Consider the following 19,941-nt stretch of genomic DNA (forward strand, 5'->3'; position numbering starts at 1 on the left):
CTTTTCATCATACATAATCAATCACACATTAACACCACATGTTAGTTAACTTGGTTCTAGGTGCTTATATATAGTTCTATTATATATATAAAGTACGGGCAGATGGGCCATCGTCGTTGCTTCAGGCAGGCGACTTCATTCGCCTCCCTTCTCATGAATAAATCTGACGAAAGCGTCACATACTTCTATAAAATTGCTTGCGTCCCCTTCTCATCGCAGGCCGCTTAGTTCGCTACCCAGATGAATGAAATAGCAGAGAATGTAGCGGTCATAGTTGATGAACATATAGTTCCTATTGATTTTGTGATTCTGGAGATGGATGGGAATATTGTATTGAGCGATGCAACGATGCCGGTGGGGAAGCTTCGGGTCACCCGTACCCATATCCGTTAATTATCCATCCTCAATTACCCATAAGGGTAATGTCCATTGGGTGTGGATTATCCAATGGGTAAGAGACTTTTGCTGGGATCGTTTCTTCCTTCTCCCGTCGACAGGTAACTCTCGTTTGCCAGCAGGAGCATCGCCCTCCGCCGGCACGGCTGCGACCACAGCCTCAGTCGGCGCTGCAGCCTGTAGGCGCTCGTTCGCTCCCGTGCGCAGTCACCGCAGATTGTTTGGAGGGCATCGGCGGGTCGAGCTACACGGCTGCGGGGGCACGGGCGCCGGGGTGAAGTGGCCATGACCGCCATGAGTATGACGAGGGAGCTTCTGCATGACGATGCTGCCGCCGCCCATGGCCGAGCATGTGGACAGCAGGCCGTGCTTGGTGTACGCGCCTCCTCCATGTGCGGTTGTGAAGTGGCCATGGACGACCTCTACAGTCACACGTCCCTCTCTCACCTTCCGCTAGCTTCTACGAAGAGGCGATGAGCTCCGCTCAGCTCTGCAGCCGGAGCATATAGATTAAATGGATAATACCTCTATTATCCTACCCATACCCACAATCAAATGGATAATCCATACCCTCCCCAAACAGCATGGGTACGGGTTTGGGTATGGACACTGGTTATCCAGTGGCATCGTTAATTGAGCAAAAGAACCCAGTGATTCTTGTGAGGCAAGAAATTTGTGGGTTACTAAATTTTGGTTGAAAAAAAGGAAATTCTGAGGGGAATGTTTTGGGTTCAGATATCCATCCAAAAGCCTCCTCCGACGTTGATGGAAATCCGTGGGGAAGCCCAGAGCGCGCGCGGCCCAGCTGTTGGCACTCGGTCCATGACAGTCCAAAACTCTGGTCGAAGAGGCTGCGGAAGCAGAACACTGCGTTGACTCGGCTTGCCCGAGCGAGCCCACGAGGCTCTAGCGCACATGTGGGCCTGTCTCCACCGAATTGGATCATACGGAGTACGTATTCTGCACAAAGTATGTGGGCCTGTCTCCATCGATAATGGAGGTCCTCTGTCTCCACCGAAAATGCTTCGACTTTTGGATTTCCATCATTAGAAAAAGTCTATTTTACGTCCCTAAACTATTCTCAAAGTTTAATTTTCCTCCTTGAACTCGAAAACTGGGTAAACCGCATCTCTCAACTTTTAAAACAATTCATTTTATCTCCCTGACCCTGTTATAGGTGGTTTTCAAAGGTAGTTTTGTTTTTTTGTTTTTTTATTTATTTTGGCTGAATAATTAAAAAAATCATAATAAATCGTAGAAAAATTATAAAATGGAAAATTCAATTTAGTTGGACTTCATATGAGTAGATCTACATAGTAAACATATAATATGGTATGCTTTAGTACAAAGTTTTTGCTGTAGCTTTAGATCTATGTTTTTCTGTAATTAATTCATAGCTGCAGTTTCTATGATCCAATTGTGGTAAAATTTTTATGGTGGTCTAACTATTGCATGCTTTAACTGTAGTAAAAATGTTATAATTAGCTCACCATAAAAATTTCACCACAATTGGACCATAGAAACTCAAGCTTTGAATTAATTGTAGAAAATCATAAATCTAAAGCTAAAGCAAAAACTTTGTACTAAAGCATACCATATTATATATTCACTGTGTAAATTTACTCATGTGGAGTCTCATAAAATTAGATTTTCCATTTTATGATTTTTCTATGATTTACAACGACTTTTCAAAAATTCAGCCGCAATAAATTAAAAAGAAAAAAAATACAAAACCGCCTTTGAAAACCACCTATAACCGGGTCAGAGAGGTAAAATGAACGATTTTAAAAGTTGAGAGATGTGGTTTACCTCGTTTTAGGGTTTAGGGAGGAAAACTAGACTTTGAGGATAGTTCCGGAGGTAAAATTGACTATTTTCTTCATTTTACTATTGCGACATGCAGTCATCCTGCGATGACTGTGATGTAAAAATCAGTAAATGTTTTGATCGTTTTGAGTTTCATAAAAATATATAATTAATGACTTTGGATTTGAGATGTGCGCTACGATCGTTTGACTGTGGGAGTTTCTTTTTTTCCTGAATTGGAGTGCCTCAGGGTGAGGGGTGAAATTCTGGTCCCATTTGTTGCTCAAAGAAGTCGGAGTGTCGGACAGTGCAGTGCGACAGCCGACGGGTGGTTTTCAGGCATTACCATGTCTCGTAAGTACAGAGCATTAACATGTTACATATCACCAAATAATCACTCCTGCACCCTATAACCTAGATCCACATTCATAGTTGTTGCGGGCACAGAGAGTACAGAGATCCAACTGCATACTGATTTGACTAGAGCAAGTGCCAAAGCAACAACGGGTGATCAAGATCAACATCGTCATCGACTAGCCTTCGTCGTCCTTGGCAGAGCAAAAGGAAAAATCCTCTATCATCGCCGAAGTCCCGTTCCCCGGCCCATGCGCACATTTACGACGTGACGAAGCGGTCCTTCTTCACGGTCAGGAGGATCTCCGCGTCATACGCCGCGACGGCATCCAACACCGTGAGGTGGCAGATCAGATCACCTGCGCACCAGCCGCCGCCTGCTCTCTGACCTCCTCCATCTCCTCCTGCAGCGAGCCCGAGCGGAACTCTCCGGGCGGGTCGACGTCGTACACGAAGTAGCAGGGCCTCGGCTTCACCGAAGACGAAGAGCGGTCAGGATTTTCCAGTAGCAGGTGCAGGTCGCGCTTCTCCCGCACCCGCCCTCCGGCGGCTGCTATGAGGTCTCGCGTGCGGTCTCTGTTGTCAGGGCTCATGAAGCCACTCAGGCAGAAGGACAGTCCCGAAAACAGTTTCGGTGCCTGCAAGCATATCAAGGGAAGTGAAGAATCAGAATGCAGCGATCAGCCTAGGTCCACGCATGAGTGAATGATGTCCTTTGTTGAATGCTACTACATACCCCTTCACTTGCTCGGATTGTCCCCTGCTTCGGCCCGTTGATTGTCCCGAGTGAATCCATGGTGGATGCTACTACCTCATAAGAAGCCTCTGGACCTGGAGCGAGCTGCAAGCTGTCCGCGACCCCTAAGGGCATGTTCGGTTGTGGATCAATCCTGGCCTGGATTAAATACGTGTTCAGTTAGCCTGTGAAACCCTGTATACCAGGTCTGTTTCGATTATACAGCCGTACCCCCGCCTGCAAAGACTTGGTTATACGGCCGCACCCCACCAGGAATGAAACCACTACTCTGGAGTCATGGAACGAATCCCCCGGAGACGAGCGCGACGGCTGCGGCGCTAGGTGCTCCCACGGCATCGGCACAAGATCTTGCATACCTGCGAATTGGAGGACTCGCGATGGTCAGTCTCGCTACACACGTACCCCTGGTTCAATCCCTCCTGGATTGGTTCCACTGCAACCGAACATGGCCTAAAAGAGCAAGGTCAAAAACATCAGCACCGGACCAGGACTGAATGAAGGAGATAAGATCCAGCAGCTTGTTCAAACAAGAACTAAAATGTAGAGACAGAACAAAAAAAAAAAAAGAGTAGTATAATAGGCAGGGAAAAAAATTTCGGCGAAATTTCGACGAAATTTCGCGAAATTCGCTTCTTTCGACCCGGGGCGAAATTGGCCCATTTGGATTTGAAAATCTCGGCCCATTTAAAACAGACTCGGTCTCTATCGATACAACAGCCCAAGCCCATTCTACTGCTAACCCTAACTCCCCCAAATATGCAATCGGCAGCCTAGGGTTTCATTTTTCCTTCTCCTCGTTCACTTTGGCGGCGGCTGCTTGGTCCGTGCGACCGCGCCGCGTGAGCGCGAGCGCCCCAGCAGGGTGCCCATCCCCAGCGCCGGTGGGGCTCAACAGGGTAGAAGAGAGCACACACGTTGTATGTGGCAAGGTGAGGAATCGTGGGCGCGGCAGTGCGAGCTCGCTGTGAGACAGCGACGCTTGGCAGGGAGAGGCGGAGGGCGGGAGCAGGCGGCACTCAGACTCAGTTCGGCGGCGGCGCTCAAGATGTCATCATCGCTTCCTCCTCCTACAAGGTATGCCATCCCGAGATAATGTCGTTCAGAATTTCAGATCCCCAAAACAGTGATTAGAAATTGTGGATTGTGGAACCATGTCTGATTTGGTTAATTTTGATTGTGTATTCGACTCTATTCCCATGAAACAAGTAAGATAGGAGTTGCATTTTTCACTCGATTGCAAAAGCATGTCTCGATCTAGGTAATGTATGCACAATGCATGGTAGTAGTCTGATCCCTGATGCTCTGTTCCATTTCTGAGGAAAATAAGTTCAATCTATTAAGGTGGCAGTTTGATCCCTGATGCTCTGCTCAATCTCTGAGGAAAATGTCATCCTATTGTATGCCAAATTTAGCTAATGTGTACTTTAAAAATGTGAATTTTCAGTGGAGAGGGTACAAGCAATTCTAGCAGAGCTGGAGCTGTTTCTCCAACGGTGCTTATTGATGTGGATGTAGCACCCACTCCTGCTGCCATAGGTAAAATTCTGTTTGGAAATTTGTATTAGTAGTTGCATATTATTTTTGTGTCTTTGCATGTCTTGCACAATATTTGTATACACACATTAAGAAAGTGGTAGATGACATTGGCCCTGAGAATATTGTGCAGCTTGTCACTGACAATGGGGCAAATTACAAGAAAGCATGTGCCAAGCTTATTGACGAGTACCCCCGTATTGTTTGGCAGCCATGTGCCGCTCATACAATCAACCTAATATTGAAGGATATTGATAAATTCTCTGAGGTTGATGATATTGTCTCCAGTGCCAAAAAATGTACCAATTTCCTACATAGCCACAATAGGCTGCATAATGAGATGAAAAGAAGGATTGGAGGGGAGATAGTTCGATGGAATGCAACCATATTTGGAACTGTCTTCATGTTCCTCCAGAGTTTGTGGGATAGGAAAGATAAATTCCGACAGTGGATGGTCTCTGATGAGTGGAGGAACCGTGCTTGGAACAATGAGCCTTGCTTCAAGTATGTTGATAGCTGTATGACAAGTTCTCAGTGGTGGGATGATGTCAAGGTTGTCTTAGATACAATTGGCCCACTCTATTCAGTACTTCGCTATGTGGATGGAGATGAGGGGACAGTTGCTGGAATAATGCCAAGATTGTTGAGTGCCATTAGGGAGATGGAGGTCTATTTAGGTGAGGGGACACATAGATGCAACAGATACATGAGAGTGATTAAGGAGAGGGTTCAATATTTTCGAAATTTCGGTCGAAATTCGCGAATTTCGGGTTTTTCGGCCCTGGCCGAAAAAAACGCAAAACGAAATCCAAAACCTTGATAATAGCTCATATATGGAAATGATCAAGCAACAGAACGGTTAAATACTAACATTCGAAATGAACAACCCATTTCCCAAGCAGTATTGCCATAAGGACTTCAAATGATCTGCTCCATGAGGTACCAGCACCTTTGCCCAAAACGACATGGGTCACATTTTCGGCCCTCTCTTTCGCCAGCGTCGCGTTGGTCCAACTTGCAAACTTTTGCATGAAGTCCTGCCCAACAAGCGTAGCAAATTGGTCATCAGAAGCAAAGGAAACATGTTATGCATCCATGATGCGCCTAATAAAAATTGGCTTATTTTGATACTTCATTATATGCTACCTTCTCTTCGGCACTTAAAGAAAAACCAAGCAGAACTAACTGATCAGCAGGGCAGCTTGATGTGTCAGGCTGATCTGATTCCATTTCTTCCCCTTGGCAAGCTCTGGAAATTTCTTCTATGTCTGGATGACAGCTGGAATGATGGGATAAAGGAGAAGACGATTAATTAATGACTGTTCAGTTTCGCCAAAAAAATAATGATTGTTCAATGACCTAGAACCTTTACATTATACTGTCTCCCAAAAGGACCAATGATGAGGACATGCCACCGGTTACTCAAGTTTCACATATGTATGAAGGTCCGGTTACTCATAATCGTGCAAAATTACTCAAAAAGAGGTGAACTCACTCCTAACCGAAGTTAACTTTAACATATTTGAGAATGTTATACCATATAAGTGTTCTACTTTGGTTGTACTTAGGCTTACAAATAAAGAGGAGGAAGTTACTCTACATCGGACCAGCACAGTGAAAACGGACTATCAGATCGGACCAGTACAATGAAAAATAGGCCAGCTCAAAGGAACATTCATAACTCTTGATTCCTTCAAGCTTTGGAGGTCTATGAGGACATTTTAGAAATCTTATCAAGTCTAGTTTCCAATGGCATAAGTTTCAAATATTTTGGACTTCCCAATGCTGAGATATGAGCAGACTAGTGAAGACTGCTAAGAAGGTCAATAGTCTTCTCGGGACAGAATGGTGGTTCAAATTCCCGTGCAAAACTGTAACAATCTATAAAGTTTTGTGGTGCATGCTGCACATGACTGGAAAGCTCTTCGAGTCTACTTTTACACTCAACAAATGGTTCATCATTTGGACTTCCCAATAAGGAGTTATGACCAGATTAGTGGAGATGGCTCAGGAGGCCAACAATCATGCGAGACCACTTCAGGAGTCCTTCTCGTGGTGACCTTTCACATAGCCTATCCTCAGAAACTCTATTTTGTTTTCACACCCAACTAGGATCTGATAAACATCCCTCATAGTATAAATATCCTCTACTCTAAGCTATTATGAACCTTTTGATGATTTGATAAACTACATGATATTGCAGCCGAGCTGCTGAGTGCCTTACTCAAACCTTTGTTCTTCCTTGTTCTTCTTGGACTTGTGAAGTGATCCCTCTGGGTTCCCCTAGTTCGTGCTCTACGATTTTCAGTACGGCTGCACCGTTTTGTGTGGATTAGTTTCGGATTGTGGTTCTGCAATCATTCGGAGATCGAGCCGAAGCCTTTGCGGTTTCAGTGCCTCTCTCCCCGTCGCTTGGTCGCATCCAACCTTGGACAGGTATAAAGCTAGTTACCCCACTGTTCACAGCAAGTTATCTTCGATTCTTCGACCGAAGATCGGGCCATCCCCATACCAATTCATATCGGTACTTATTAACCATGACCTATGAAAAATCGTGAACCTCTGAGGCAAGGACAAATTTGAGGTGTTACTCTTGTTTCTTCGTTGATCATACCTTTCACGATTCTTAGATATTTCTTTGTCATATGAATGCTTAGTCACGAGAGACTCAATTTACAATTACAGAAATCAAGGATTAAAGAATACTTTAAGTAACCAGTAGGTTTTTAATATCTTAAGACGGGAGAAGAAACATGATATACCCCAGTGGCAAGGAAGAAGAACTTGAAGTGTGAAGCTGATCTATTTGCTGGTCATCCCTTGAGCTATTGGTGGAAATTTCTTCTTTTTGAGAGTGTAGGCTAAGACGAAAAACACAGAGATTATATATTAATCATACGAACTACAATATTTACTTATCACACAACAAAGATGAAGAAATCACATACCTGTGTGGCAAATAAGGACTTGAAATGGTAAGATGATCTGTTTGTTGATTTTTCCTTCCATGACTGTCAAAAGTTTCTTCCTTTTCTATGTATGGGCTGAACCATCAATTACAGAAATGGAAATGGGTGATTTATAAAATTGTAATGAACCTTACACTATCTCCAAATTAAGGTGAATAACTATCATGTACCTGGAGTTAAGCTGATCCGTTTGTTCACCAACCTTTGAGCAATTGGTAGAAATTCCTTCTTCGTGACAAGGATGGCTAGGGAAAACAATACAGCACAGAGATTATAGATTAATCACATGGACTCTAATATCTATACTGTGCACAACATTACAATTCACATACCTCTGAGTCAGCGAGGAAGCATTTGAGGTGTTAAGCTGATCAGTTTGTTGATTTTCCCTATTATGATAGTCAAAATTTCCTTCCTTATCTGCACGTCCGCTGAAACCATGAAACTATCGAAATGAAACATGGGTGATTACCAAAATTACAATGAGTTTTGGAACGAAGTGGTCCAATGGGGAAATTTCTCAAATTTTCTGAACATTTGCCTTAATGGTTCGATTTACAAAAGGTGGCGGCGGGTCAGAACCAAATTTGACAAGAGCGAAAGGAAGTTTACTGATGGGCTCATTATCTATTTTTGGTGTAATTTGTGGACTGGTATAAATCGGACTTTCAAAACCTGGCAAAGCTACCGGAAGAGGTGCCTTTGTAACACTCCTTAGCGGTGAGTAAACCTCATTACGGGTGGTGTTTCTAGCGTCGTTTGGGATGTCTTCGGCTAATCACTTTTTTCTCTTCTCCTGTATGTTTCCTTGTTGCCCTTATTGAAGTGGGTATTTTTTTCCTAGTTGGGATCTATTGTGTTTGTGTGCAGCTGCTAGTGGTGTACTTTGAGCTTTTTAAGTTGTGTGGGGCCTGCACCCTGCAGGGCGCTAAGGACCTGTTTGGATCCAATTGGATTATAATAATTAGCTGAAATAATCTAACTGTGATCCAAACAGACGAGATTATAATATGGATTATTATAATCAAAACACAGATTACAAATCTCTTATCAACCTTTTGAAAAAAAAATGATCATCGACCTTCCTCTTTAGAATTGGCGAAAGAATCTACTTTGTGTAAACATTGGTTAGATAGAAAAAAATACAACACAATACACAGATTACATGAACTGCAATATCTATGAATCTCCCAAGAAGGGCAAAGAAGGATCACAAAACCTTTGATGCAATGAAGAAGCATTGTAATTCTCCTTTGGATGTGTGCCCAGTTTATCACATGGTAGAGCATTTGAAACATGTTCAGGGCACAGCACATAGCCATCCTACCATGTAAAATAAACTTGTCAGAACATTACATTGGTCATTGGTGGAAACAAAAATACAAACCATTGTCTTGACTGCACATGGAACGTGAAAACTCGTGAGGCAAGGATCGTAATAAGAACCAAGGGCCGCTCCCTTGACTCCACATCTTTTGCAGCTCAGTTTTGAAGCACGTCTAATTTCTGGCTCAAAGTTCATAACAATGTCACCCATAAACCATACTCCAGAAGCCCTTAAAAAACAGCAGGAACAGAAAATGAAAGCCCATATCACCGTAGAAGCAGCAATTTAGACTAACACTGAACTGAACAGACAAAAAAAAGTTGAATGCTGTCAGCACAGAAGATAGAAACCTACCACTCGAGCCATTTCCTATGGACGTAGATGGCATCTGATGAGTTGCCCTCGTCAATGAACACAACTCTTCCCTTCAGATAACGTACCATCGGCCCATGAAACTGAAATTAGTACCTATCACTACTGAAAAACTGGACTTTGTCGAGTGCCTGAGACTTTGCCGAGTGTTTTTTATCGAGACACTCGGCAAAGCAATATTTTGTCGAGTGCCGCACTCGGCAAAATAAAGCACTCGGCAAAGGTGGCTTTGCTGAGTGCCAGGCACTCGGTAAAACCTGGCTCTCGGCAAAACTGGGCTTTGCCGAGTGCAAAGATCCCACTCGGCAAAAGGTGGCCGGCCCGTGACGGCGGCCACCTGCCGTCAGATTTTGCCGAGTGCCTAACGGCTGGCACTCGGCAATTTTTTTTAAAACTTATTTTATCGAGTGCCAGCCCCATGCACTCGGCAATTTTTTTTAAAAAAAAACATATTTTGCCGAGTGTCAGCCCATGTCACTCGGCAATTTTTTTTATTTTTTAAAAAATATTTTGCCGAGTGCCAGAGATAGGCACTCGGCAATTTTTTTATTATTTTTTAAAACTTATTTTGCCGAGAGCCAGACCCAGGCACTCGGCAATTTTTTTTTTCATTTTTTAAAAACATATTTTGCCGAGTGTAAGCCTTGGGCACTCGACAATTTTTTTTTTAAATTTTTTAAAACTTATTTTGCTGAGTGCCAGCGCCAGGCACTCGGCAATTTTTTTTTATTATTTTTGAAAATCATATTTGGCCGAGTGCCTCCTGGGCCGGCACTCGGCAAAGCCCACTTTGCCGAGTGCCCCCATGGCACTCGGCAATATATATATATTTTATTTTGGGCCCAATTTTTTTCTGGGGCCTTGTGACAGTATTTCAAACTCTATTTTAAAATTTGGGGCAATTTTGACTTTTTTTGATATATTTCATTAGTGTATTTTGTTTCGTCGAATTTTTCGGGATATTTCAAATTTGAACTGCAGGTACATGGAATAATGGACTTTGGTCATCCAAAAATTGATACTCATGATATTTAGGGTATGTTTAGGCCATATCCAGGAACTCAAATGAAATCTCGAGCATCTCGTTGACGTAACATGTCGAGGTACTTGCCGGAAATGTGATTTTAAATTATATAAAATGCAAACGAAGTCCAAAAATCACGAAACTTGTTGAGGCGTCGTGTTATCGCATGTGGAGGCTATGGTAAAAAATTGAGAAGGTTTCAAGCAAGTTGTGACGTCGAATGCCAAAAACCTAGACATCTTCACATGTGAGACCCAAACATCTCCACATGTGATCACATGTGGAGATGTCTGGGTTTTTGGCATCCGACGTCACAACTTGCTCGAAACCTTCTCAATTTTTACCACAGCCTCCACATGCGATAACACGACGCCTCGACAAGTTTCGTGATTTTCGGACTTCGTTTGCATTTTATATAATTTAAAAATCACATTTCCAGCAAGTACCTCGACATGTTACGTCAACGAGATGCTCGAGATTTCATGTGAGTTCCTGGATACGGCCTAAACATACCATAAATATTATGAGTATCAATTTTTGGATAACCAAAGTTCATTATTCCATGTACCTGCAGTTCAAATTTGAAATATCCCGAAAAATTCGACGAAACGAAGTAAACTAATGAAATATATCAAAAAAAGTCAAAATTGCCCTAAATTTTAAAATAGAGTTTGAAATACTGTCACAAGGCCCCCAAAAAAAATTTGGGCCCAAAATAAAAAAAAATATTTTGCCGAGTGCCATGGGGGGCACTCGGCAAAGTGGGCTTTGCCGAGTGCCGGCCCAGGGGCACTCGGCAAAGTTGAAATAAAAAAAAACTGGGCACTAAAAGCCCACCGGCCCAACCCCGCGTGGCCCAACCCCCTAGCCACCCGCCCACTCCCCCGCGCCCACCCCCGCCGCTGCCGCGCCCTCGCCGGCGAATCACCGCCGCCGGCGAGCCCCGCCCTCGCGCCCGCCACCGGCCGCGCCCGCACCCTCTGTCGGCCTCTCCCGTGACCGCGCCCGTCGCCGGCCGCGCCCGCCGCGCCCACCGCCGTCGCCGGCCGCGCTCCGCCCCCAGCCGTCGGCCGCGCCCACCTCGGCAGCTCCCCGCGACCCGGCCCCCCTCGCCTCGGCCGCCTAGAGGTGGCTGGCTGGTGCCGGCCAGCCATTTTCGACAGCGGCGGCCGTGTCCTGGCCGTCCCTTCCCTGGCCACGCCGCTCGTAGGAGTAGGGGAGGTAGGAGGAGTAGGGGAGGAGGGAGAGAAGGGAAGGGGAGAAGAGGAGGAAGAGAAGAGGAGGAAGAAGGGAGAAGGGAGGAGGAAGAAGGAAGAAGGGAGGGAGGAGAGGAGAAGGGAGGAGGAGCCCCAGCCGCTGTCCACGCCTCGTTAGCGGCGGTGTCGTGCCCTCGACGCCCCGCTCCCGACTCCGTCCACCGTCGACGAGCACACTAGGTTCGCCCTTCCCTTTCTATTCAAATCATGCAATGGATGTCGGCCATCGAGCCCTTATTAGTACTAATAGTTGTTGTATGTGGTTTTCGGCCATCGAGCCGTTGTTTGTGGATGTTGGCCTTCGTGCCGATCTTTTTTGCAGGTTTTTGAAAGCTCCCCGTGCAGGGGAGGTTCTGCCAAAATTTTCAATTGTCACTAATGTATGTCAATTTTGTTATGTTTATTCATTTTGAACTATTTGACATGTATATACTAACGCTTGTTGTTCATTCTTTGTACATTGCAGGTGATAGAACAAAGATGGTGGGCAACCATTCACTGAGGCAGGTGCTCTCGGTGTACCAGAGGCTACGCCCTCCTGATGGAGGCGAGGGGACGTCTTCACCCCCAGCGGTGAGAGCAGGCCCAGGTCGCCCTAGAACAGGGAGGGGGAGGGGGAGGGGGAGGGGGAGGGGGAGGGGCCGGGGTCACCCCAAAAGGGACCCGCCTCCTCCCCCGACTCTCGACCAGCCAGAGGACCCATCTCCTACCCCGGAGGACCACGTGGCGGCCACGGGCACGACCACAGACACTCCGTCGGGGGATGAGGGGACTCAGCAGACGGAGGACAGTTCTGCTCAGTCGGCTCCCTACCTGCGAGGTCCCACAAGCCTTCCTCCGGTTTCGCTTCCTGACCGACGCCCACAAACTCGGCTCGGATGACGAGCAGGACAACAAGCAGGAGTGGGTTTTGGCGGACTTTTGGGTAAGTGTCTCACAACATAGCTCAATACATCTCCTCCATTGGTTAAGTCTTTTATTGAAATAATGAATCGATACATTGTGTTTGTATGCAGAGGTACTTCAAGGCCGAAGAAGGTCGAGAGACCCTGGCGGATCAGACGGCACACAGAGCCTATAAGAAGTATGTCGGTGACATGATTCACAAGGCGCGACTCCAGGCCCACGTCGACTACTACAGGTCCATCAAGAAAGAGCCCCTCAACAAAACCGGCGCAAGAAAAGTGGCGCTGACCAAGGAGCAGTACCTTCAGGTATATGAATAATATTGATTCGTTTTGAGATTTAGTAGGTCCAGAATTGATCTTCTTATATGTCAAACACTTGATGATGTGTAGGTGCCAGCCTCGTGGTGCATGTCGCATAGATCGGCATGGCCGAGGATCATGGACAGGTACCTTGACCCGGCGTACATCGCAAAGCACGAGCAAGGCAAGCGGAAGCGGGCACTGAGGATCGGTCCAACTCACCACCAAGGCAGTCGCAACCTCCCCGCATTCAAGCAGGCACTTGTACGAGATGTCATTTATCTATTCTAACTCTCAATTTTGCCTGATTTCTGATCATCTTGCCGTCTTTCTCGCAGGAGGTGGCACAACTGGACGTGCCGGTGTCGGAGTTTGGGGCATGGGCTGTGTCCCACATGGGCCCGATGAAATCCGGTGTCGTCTTCAACCCGGATGCCACTGCCCAGGCTTACTCTGACCCGAGCGTCCATGCTAAGGTCAGAGACTACGCGGAGGTAGTTAGGGCACTCCGTGGCTCAGATCACAATCTGAGCACTGAGCCCCTTGAGACAGAGGTGATCGTGAGGCTGGGGCAAGGCAGGAAGCACGGGCGGTTGTGGATTGCAGACGGCGCCGACTCCTCGAGCTCTGCACCCTCTCTCTCCGACGTGAGGGCATGGAGCACGGCCAGAAGCCTTCTCATACGTGCACGGCCTACTCCAACACTGTCGCGGGTCGACGAACTTCAGGTAATTCCGGTTTCACTCGTCGTACATTGAACGTCACACACATTGATCAGATTTGCAATACTGAAACATGTGATTGAAACACTGCAGGCCGAGCTGGCAGAGACAAGGGAGACGCAAGCGTACCTGACCGCAGAGCTGGAGGCCACGAAGAAGCAGATGGCGGACATGTATCAGATCATGCAAACCATCGGGCAAGCATCGGGTGTCCAAGTGCAGTTGCCAGCTCCAGCTCTGGTTCGACACTTCACTCCTGTGAGTATGAAAGTTTAATGCGTTCGTGCCGTTGGGATTGTCGGCCTTCGTGCCGTTGTGATTTTCAGCCTTCGCGCTGTTGGGATTGTCAGCCTTCGTGCCGTTGTGATTGTTGGCCTCGTACCGTTGTTTCTTGCAGGTTGGAAACCTCCCCGTGCAGGAGATGTGCTGCCGAAATTTTCAATTTTGAGTCTAACACATGCAATCTCTTCTCTTTTGTGCAGCATCCATCTACGGGTTCAAACAATCCCGCTACCGTGTCACCGGCGGCTGAGCGCGTCAACCCTTCGCCGCAGTTCGGTCCTTCACCGCAGTCCGGGGGGCTACACCTGCAGTCTCTGTCGCCGCAGTAGGGATGTTGAACTTTGGTGTATTTGTGATGGATTTTTGATGGATTTATTAAATATGCGTGTGCTTGTGGTATATATATATTGTCTGTTACAATGGAATGTAAAAAAATTGCAATTCTCAGGATCTTTGCCGAGTGCCATGGGCAAGGCATTCGGCAAAGATTTTTCAAAAAAAAATATAAAATTTCTTTCCCGAGTGCCTTGCCCCGGCACTCGGCAAAGTATTTTTTTTAGAAAAATTCAGAAATTCTTTGCCGAGTGCCTAAACAGGGGGCACTCGACAAAGAAATTATTTAAAAAAAATAAAAAAAAAATTTGCCGAGTGCCTAGGTAGGGGCACTCGGCAAAGTAATTTTTTTAAAAAATAAAAAAACTTTGCCGAGTGCCTGGGCAGGGGCATTCGGCAAAGTACTTTTTTAAAAAAATAAAAAAAAACTTTGCCGAGTGTCTAGGCTAGGGCACTCGGCAAAGTAATTTTTTTAAAAAATATTTTTTTTTTGCCGAGTGCTGGGTCGGGCACTTGGCAAAATAACCATTAACGGTCGACGCCGCAACGGCCGAAAATATTTTGCCGAGTGCCGCCCCAAGCACTCGGCAATTTTTTTTTATTTTGCCGAGTGCTTGAATAAAAAGCACTCGGTAAAAACCCTTTGCCAAGAAAATTTTTACCGAGCGGACTTTGCCGAGTGCAAAGGGCTCTTTGCCGAGTGTAAAAACACTCGGCAAAGCCGCGGCCTCCAGTAGTGCATGAGTTGCCTTCAACACATCAGCTCTGCCATGGTAGATATAAGTACCCCCTCCGTCCAGAAAAGAATGCTACGGGTTGCGTGTTGGCAAAAGTAGTTCACGTTTGACCAAATTTCCAGTGAATACTATCCACATTTATGGCTCCAAAATAATTTATTATAAAAATACATTTCATAATTAATCTAATGATACTTATTTGATATCATAAATATTTATATTTTTTTTATCTATAATTGATCGAACTTAAGATACTAAACCATGACACTGTGCTACAATTGCATTCTTTCCTCGACGGAGGGAGTATGTAATATGGATTCAATTGTATTACCAGGCTAATGACAAAAAACATTTTCATCTTCAAATAAATTGATTGGAGTTGATCGGCTCTTCAATGCAGAAGCACCTCCATTTTCTTCGGACAAGGCACGTTTTCTAGACATATTGATTTCTTTGTATGACCACTGATCCTCCAACTTCTGTCTTGCTTTGCTTAGTGTGAGCGGATGGTGATTCCCCAGAATCTGCCACAGCTTTTACGTTTCCACCTTTCAACGGTGATGCCTTTTGGTTCTACAACAGAAAGTAGTCCACAAAAAGCTCAACAGATATCTGGTTGCATCCAGTTCGAAACAATGGTCAACAAAAACAAATGAAAGAAAATGTTTACCCGTGTTTGAGTTGGAGAGTTGATTTCTCTTTGACCATGCTTTATGCCCACATAAGGAGCAGACCTTGTATCTACAGGTTGTAAAGCGGTAACCAACATGAAGGCTAGAATTTAAATTGGTGGACTAGATATGTTTGAAAATTTTTGGACTGGTAACAAACATTAGATTTGCAGCATTTTTTATGAACAGAAATGCGAAAGGGCCTCTAGTTGAGTTGGTGGTTTGAGGAGTACCACTCTTCAGGTCTTTGATTCGACTTTTCGTAAGAGCGAATTTATTATAAATAGTTAAAAAATTCTCCCTTATTTGCCCCATGTCAAAGCACAGGTCTAAGATTTGGCTCCGGTCATGGTCGTTCTAATATCGGCCACATGTATGGGTGAGGTAGGGGTTCAGAAGTTTTCTCGACCTAGGTAGGAAGATTTCTTCTTAAGCAAACATGTCCGGAGGCTGTCTTACCCTTGTAGGATGATTTTTTTTTAATTGAACCAGAAGCCATGGGCGTGTGAAAGAAATACAAACTGAAGTAATATACTCCATAACTAATTACAGTGAATTACAGTTCACTGATTACTTGGTGATGAACCTTTGGTTACCAGGGCTTCTTTGATAGGGCTTTGGCTTTACCAAAAAACGTCAGGAGAAGCCACATTTTGGTGTTTCTGCTTCATCACTTTTATCTCCTTTGTTAGGGCTTTTGATTATGACGGTAAAAAAGCCACGACACGAGCACAGCCAAAAAAAAGGCCTAACATATCTTGTACTACTTATGGTAATATTGTTGGACAAAAATCTGAACATGTCAAGGTCCTTGAGAAAAAAAGTCCACCCAAAATTTCTCCTAAATTTGACAAAGACAAACAAAAAAAAATAGCACTTTAGTCGCGGGAAAACGTCTGGCCGTGTTCGCAAATTCGGCGCAGTAGTTGCGACGCCTCACATCCCGTCACAGCTCGCGCTCGCTGCCATGATGCACTGGACCGGTGCTCCACACTCCACAGGGAGACACGCGAGTCGACCGCAACGAGACCAAAAGCAGAAGCAAGAAGCTGAGAAGACGAAGAGGCGGGCACGGAGAAAATGCCACTCGGCGCAAGCAAACACGTGAGAGATGATAGGTGGGAGGAACGGACCGAAAGCGCCGGCGGCGAGCGTGGTGGTGCACTGGCTCACCTCACCTGGACAGCGGCGATCGCGCTCGCGCGTCCGGCGTCCGCGAGATGAAAGCCATCGGGCTCGGGCCCTTGCCCCTCCTGGCCTCCTCACCTTTCACCTCCTGTGGCCGCAGCGCATGTTCAAACTGAAACCTTGCCGGCTTGGGTTCAGTAGGCACAAACGGGAGGGGAGGCTGCTGGGTGGTGGCTGAGCTACGGGCGCGATTTGATAGCGGCGCACGCGTTGGCAAATGGGTACTGGGCTCGAGAGAATCCTTGCGTGCTACTAGTACCGTCTATCGGCTGGGGCCCCGTTTAGTTCCCTCTCAAAACGCTAAATTTTTCAAGATTCTCCGTCACATCGAATACGAAATATAAATAAAAAATAAAACTAATTACACAGTTTAGACGAAATCTACGAGACGAATCTTTTAAGTCTAATTAGACTATGATTGGACACTAATTGCCAAATAACAACAAAAACGCTACAGTGTCGTTTTGCCAAATTTTTCGCAATCTAAACTGGGCCTGGATTGGAGTCAAGGGGTCAGGTCTCACTTCACACTCTACCGTACATTCTCGCTTTCGAGGAGTAAAACACTTTTAATTTTTTTAAAATATTAAAATTAAAAATTTAATATTTATAGTGATGTAGACCAGATTTAATCTTACGATAAGTTTGGAACCAAGTCTGATTTTGACCTCCAAAATCGTTACACCACTGCTCCGTTTGTTATAACCACGCACAGTACGATTGACCTCACCGAGGCTTTCCTGCAAAAGAATCGAAAACATAAGCCAGAACGAGATGAACAGAATCTGAAATTACAAAAAATAACGAGATAAACAAAATCTGAAATTACAAAAAATATGAAGCTTATGATACTGAAAAGGAGTTCGAGACTTTATTCGAAAGGACTAATCGCCATAGGCTAACAAAATCAAGAATAGAGGTCCTGATTCACAGCAAGTGATCTTGGTGATACAGTTACAACAAAAAATGTTTGTTTTACAAGTAAAACAAGAACGCAACAAAACTCAAACCTAGCAAGAGCGACGACGGCTAATTAAAGAGTCTTGGGCGTCACCCCTAGACGTGTCCTCTAATGGTCCATAACACGATACACGGCTCAATGGACCAAAAGACGATATCGCAGCACCATGGCATATTCTGGACACTAACTTGTTTCGACGATTCCTATTGAATCCGGACGATTCTGACGTGAAACCAAAGCTATTGATTAGCTTATTAAATTATCTTTCCATGGATATGTGGACCATCCAAAACGGAGTCTGTATACGCCCTGGTGTTGATTTTACTCGGGACTACTCCTAGAATCCGAGAGGGACTCCAACTTGAATTGACTGGACCTCCGCCATGGTGTAGACGAGTTAGACGCCCACACTAGTCCTCCTCTCCTTGGATTGTACTTGATGGGTGATGTCCTCGTCATATAATACATAATAAATTTATTTGAAGACATAAATGTTGTTGATATTTTCTACAAATCCAGTCAAACTTAAGAAGACTGACACACCATAGCGACATTTATTTCGGGACAAAGGGCTCTCCTCTGTCTTTTTAGGAAATACTAAGATTTTTTTAAACTTGGTGTCATCTAATAAGCTAGCTGGTAACCGAGCAAAATAACAACTTAACTACTCCTATCCTAATAATCAATGAGGGACGAGGTGGTCATTTGTCAAGCTATTTATTTTGCCCGAAAATCACTTGGTTCTCTTATAATTTGGAACGGAAGGAGTAACAGAGGCTAATGAATTGGTACCTAGCAGTCAATTGCCACAACTAAGGACTATCTCCTTTTTTTGTGAATAACTAAAGAATATCTCAAGAAGACAAAATTCAATAGTATCCATCAACAAATATCAGCATTGAAATTTCCATGGAGCAAATTTATCCGTTCCAACTTCCAAGAGGCCCAGACTGAAATGAGATTGGCTGGAGTCGTGTCGTCGGGTCTCACTCGCCCAAGTCATATGGAGAAAATTGTCTATTGAGCATGGAAATATGACATGGTTTTTATTTAGCACCTAAAGATAAAAATTTCTCAATATAGCATTGGGTTTATTTTTGTTCCCTATATACACTGCCGTTAGATGTGGCCTCTAACACCGTCAACTATGAGGGGAAAAGACCATATTACCAATGTTTTCATGTGCAGCCACAACACTATGTTAATAACTAAATTTTATTGTACGGATTTTTTTTGACAATATCATTTTATTACAAAATTAAATATTTTTTGACAATACAATTTTTTTGGACCATGAAATTTTTTTGGTAGTACAATTTTCTTTTTGCACAGATTATTTATGACAATTCTTAATGTACGCTTGGTATGGTAAAAATTATTTATTATCCACAAAATTGTATAGCCATAAATAATATGCGCAAAAAATGTACTGTAAAAAAATATTGATGGTCCAAAAAAGTTGTATTTGAAAAAAAATTGTGCAATAAAATATCATTGTTAACATGTTGATGGTGCTACAGATAAAACAGGGATAAAATGGTCTTTTCCCCTCATACTTGAGGGTGTTGGAGGTCACATCTAATGTCAGAGCTTTATAGGAATAAAAAATAAAACCAATGCTATATTAAGAAGATTTTATCTTTTGATACTAAATAAGGAGCCACGTCATATTATGATGCTAGATAGAGAATTTTCTCATTCATACGAGCCTGAACTTGTTCCTCGGCAACACAGAAAGAAACGAGAACGGGTGTAACAGATCAAATACAGTCAGATACCTATGGCTACAGTAAATGTGAGATTCAGTTATAGATATTTCAGATAGGATATGATATGACCGGACATCGACGTCATGTATATCTAAATTTTAGTATTCAGATAAGGTTACGGTATGGATACTAAATCTTTAGATTCGGACCAATACATTTCATATGGATTGTCAAGCCCTTGATCGGCTGGTCCAAAAAAGTATTGGTATGGCTCGTGGGTGACAAATCAAACAAAAATAAGGGAAATGCTAGCGCACGGACGTCCAATGGGGATGA

The 19,941-nt window shown here is 44.5% G+C and overlaps 1 protein-coding gene across 1 annotated transcript; it reads right to left on the bottom strand.

Annotated features, from left to right (window-relative positions):
* Window positions 1–2,824: 2,824 nt before the first annotated feature.
* On the bottom strand, window positions 2,825–15,519 carry LOC136462317 (BRCA1-associated RING domain protein 1-like). The gene is made up of 13 exons (XM_066461424.1): window positions 15,413–15,519; window positions 9,772–9,787; window positions 9,497–9,597; window positions 9,191–9,371; window positions 9,035–9,138; window positions 8,148–8,246; window positions 7,986–8,060; window positions 7,795–7,890; window positions 7,609–7,707; window positions 5,993–6,095; window positions 5,718–5,883; window positions 3,295–3,417; window positions 2,825–3,202 (listed from the first exon to the last, which is right to left on the bottom strand). The coding sequence occupies exons 1-13, from the start codon at window positions 15,517–15,519 to the stop codon at window positions 2,907–2,909; spliced, it is 1,566 nt and encodes a 521-aa protein (XP_066317521.1). The 3' UTR covers window positions 2,825–2,906.
* Window positions 15,520–19,941: the final 4,422 nt, after the last annotated feature.

This window comes from Miscanthus floridulus, chromosome 7, assembly GCF_019320115.1.
Source record: "Miscanthus floridulus cultivar M001 chromosome 7, ASM1932011v1, whole genome shotgun sequence".
Classification (NCBI taxonomy): domain Eukaryota; kingdom Viridiplantae; phylum Streptophyta; class Magnoliopsida; order Poales; family Poaceae; genus Miscanthus; species Miscanthus floridulus.

Coding starts and splice junctions, on each gene's coding strand:
- LOC136462317 (XM_066461424.1), bottom strand. CDS start 15,519: ATGTCTAGAAAACGTGCCTTGTCCGAAGAAAATGGAGGTGCTTCTGCA. Junction 9,139..9,190: donor AGACAATGGTTTGTATTTTT/GTTTCCACCAAT, acceptor TTTACATGGTAG/GATGGCTATGTGCTGTGCCC. Junction 3,418..5,717: donor ATGGGTTGTTCATTTCGAAT/GTTAGTATTTAA, acceptor ACATGCCCTTAG/GGGTCGCGGACAGCTTGCAG.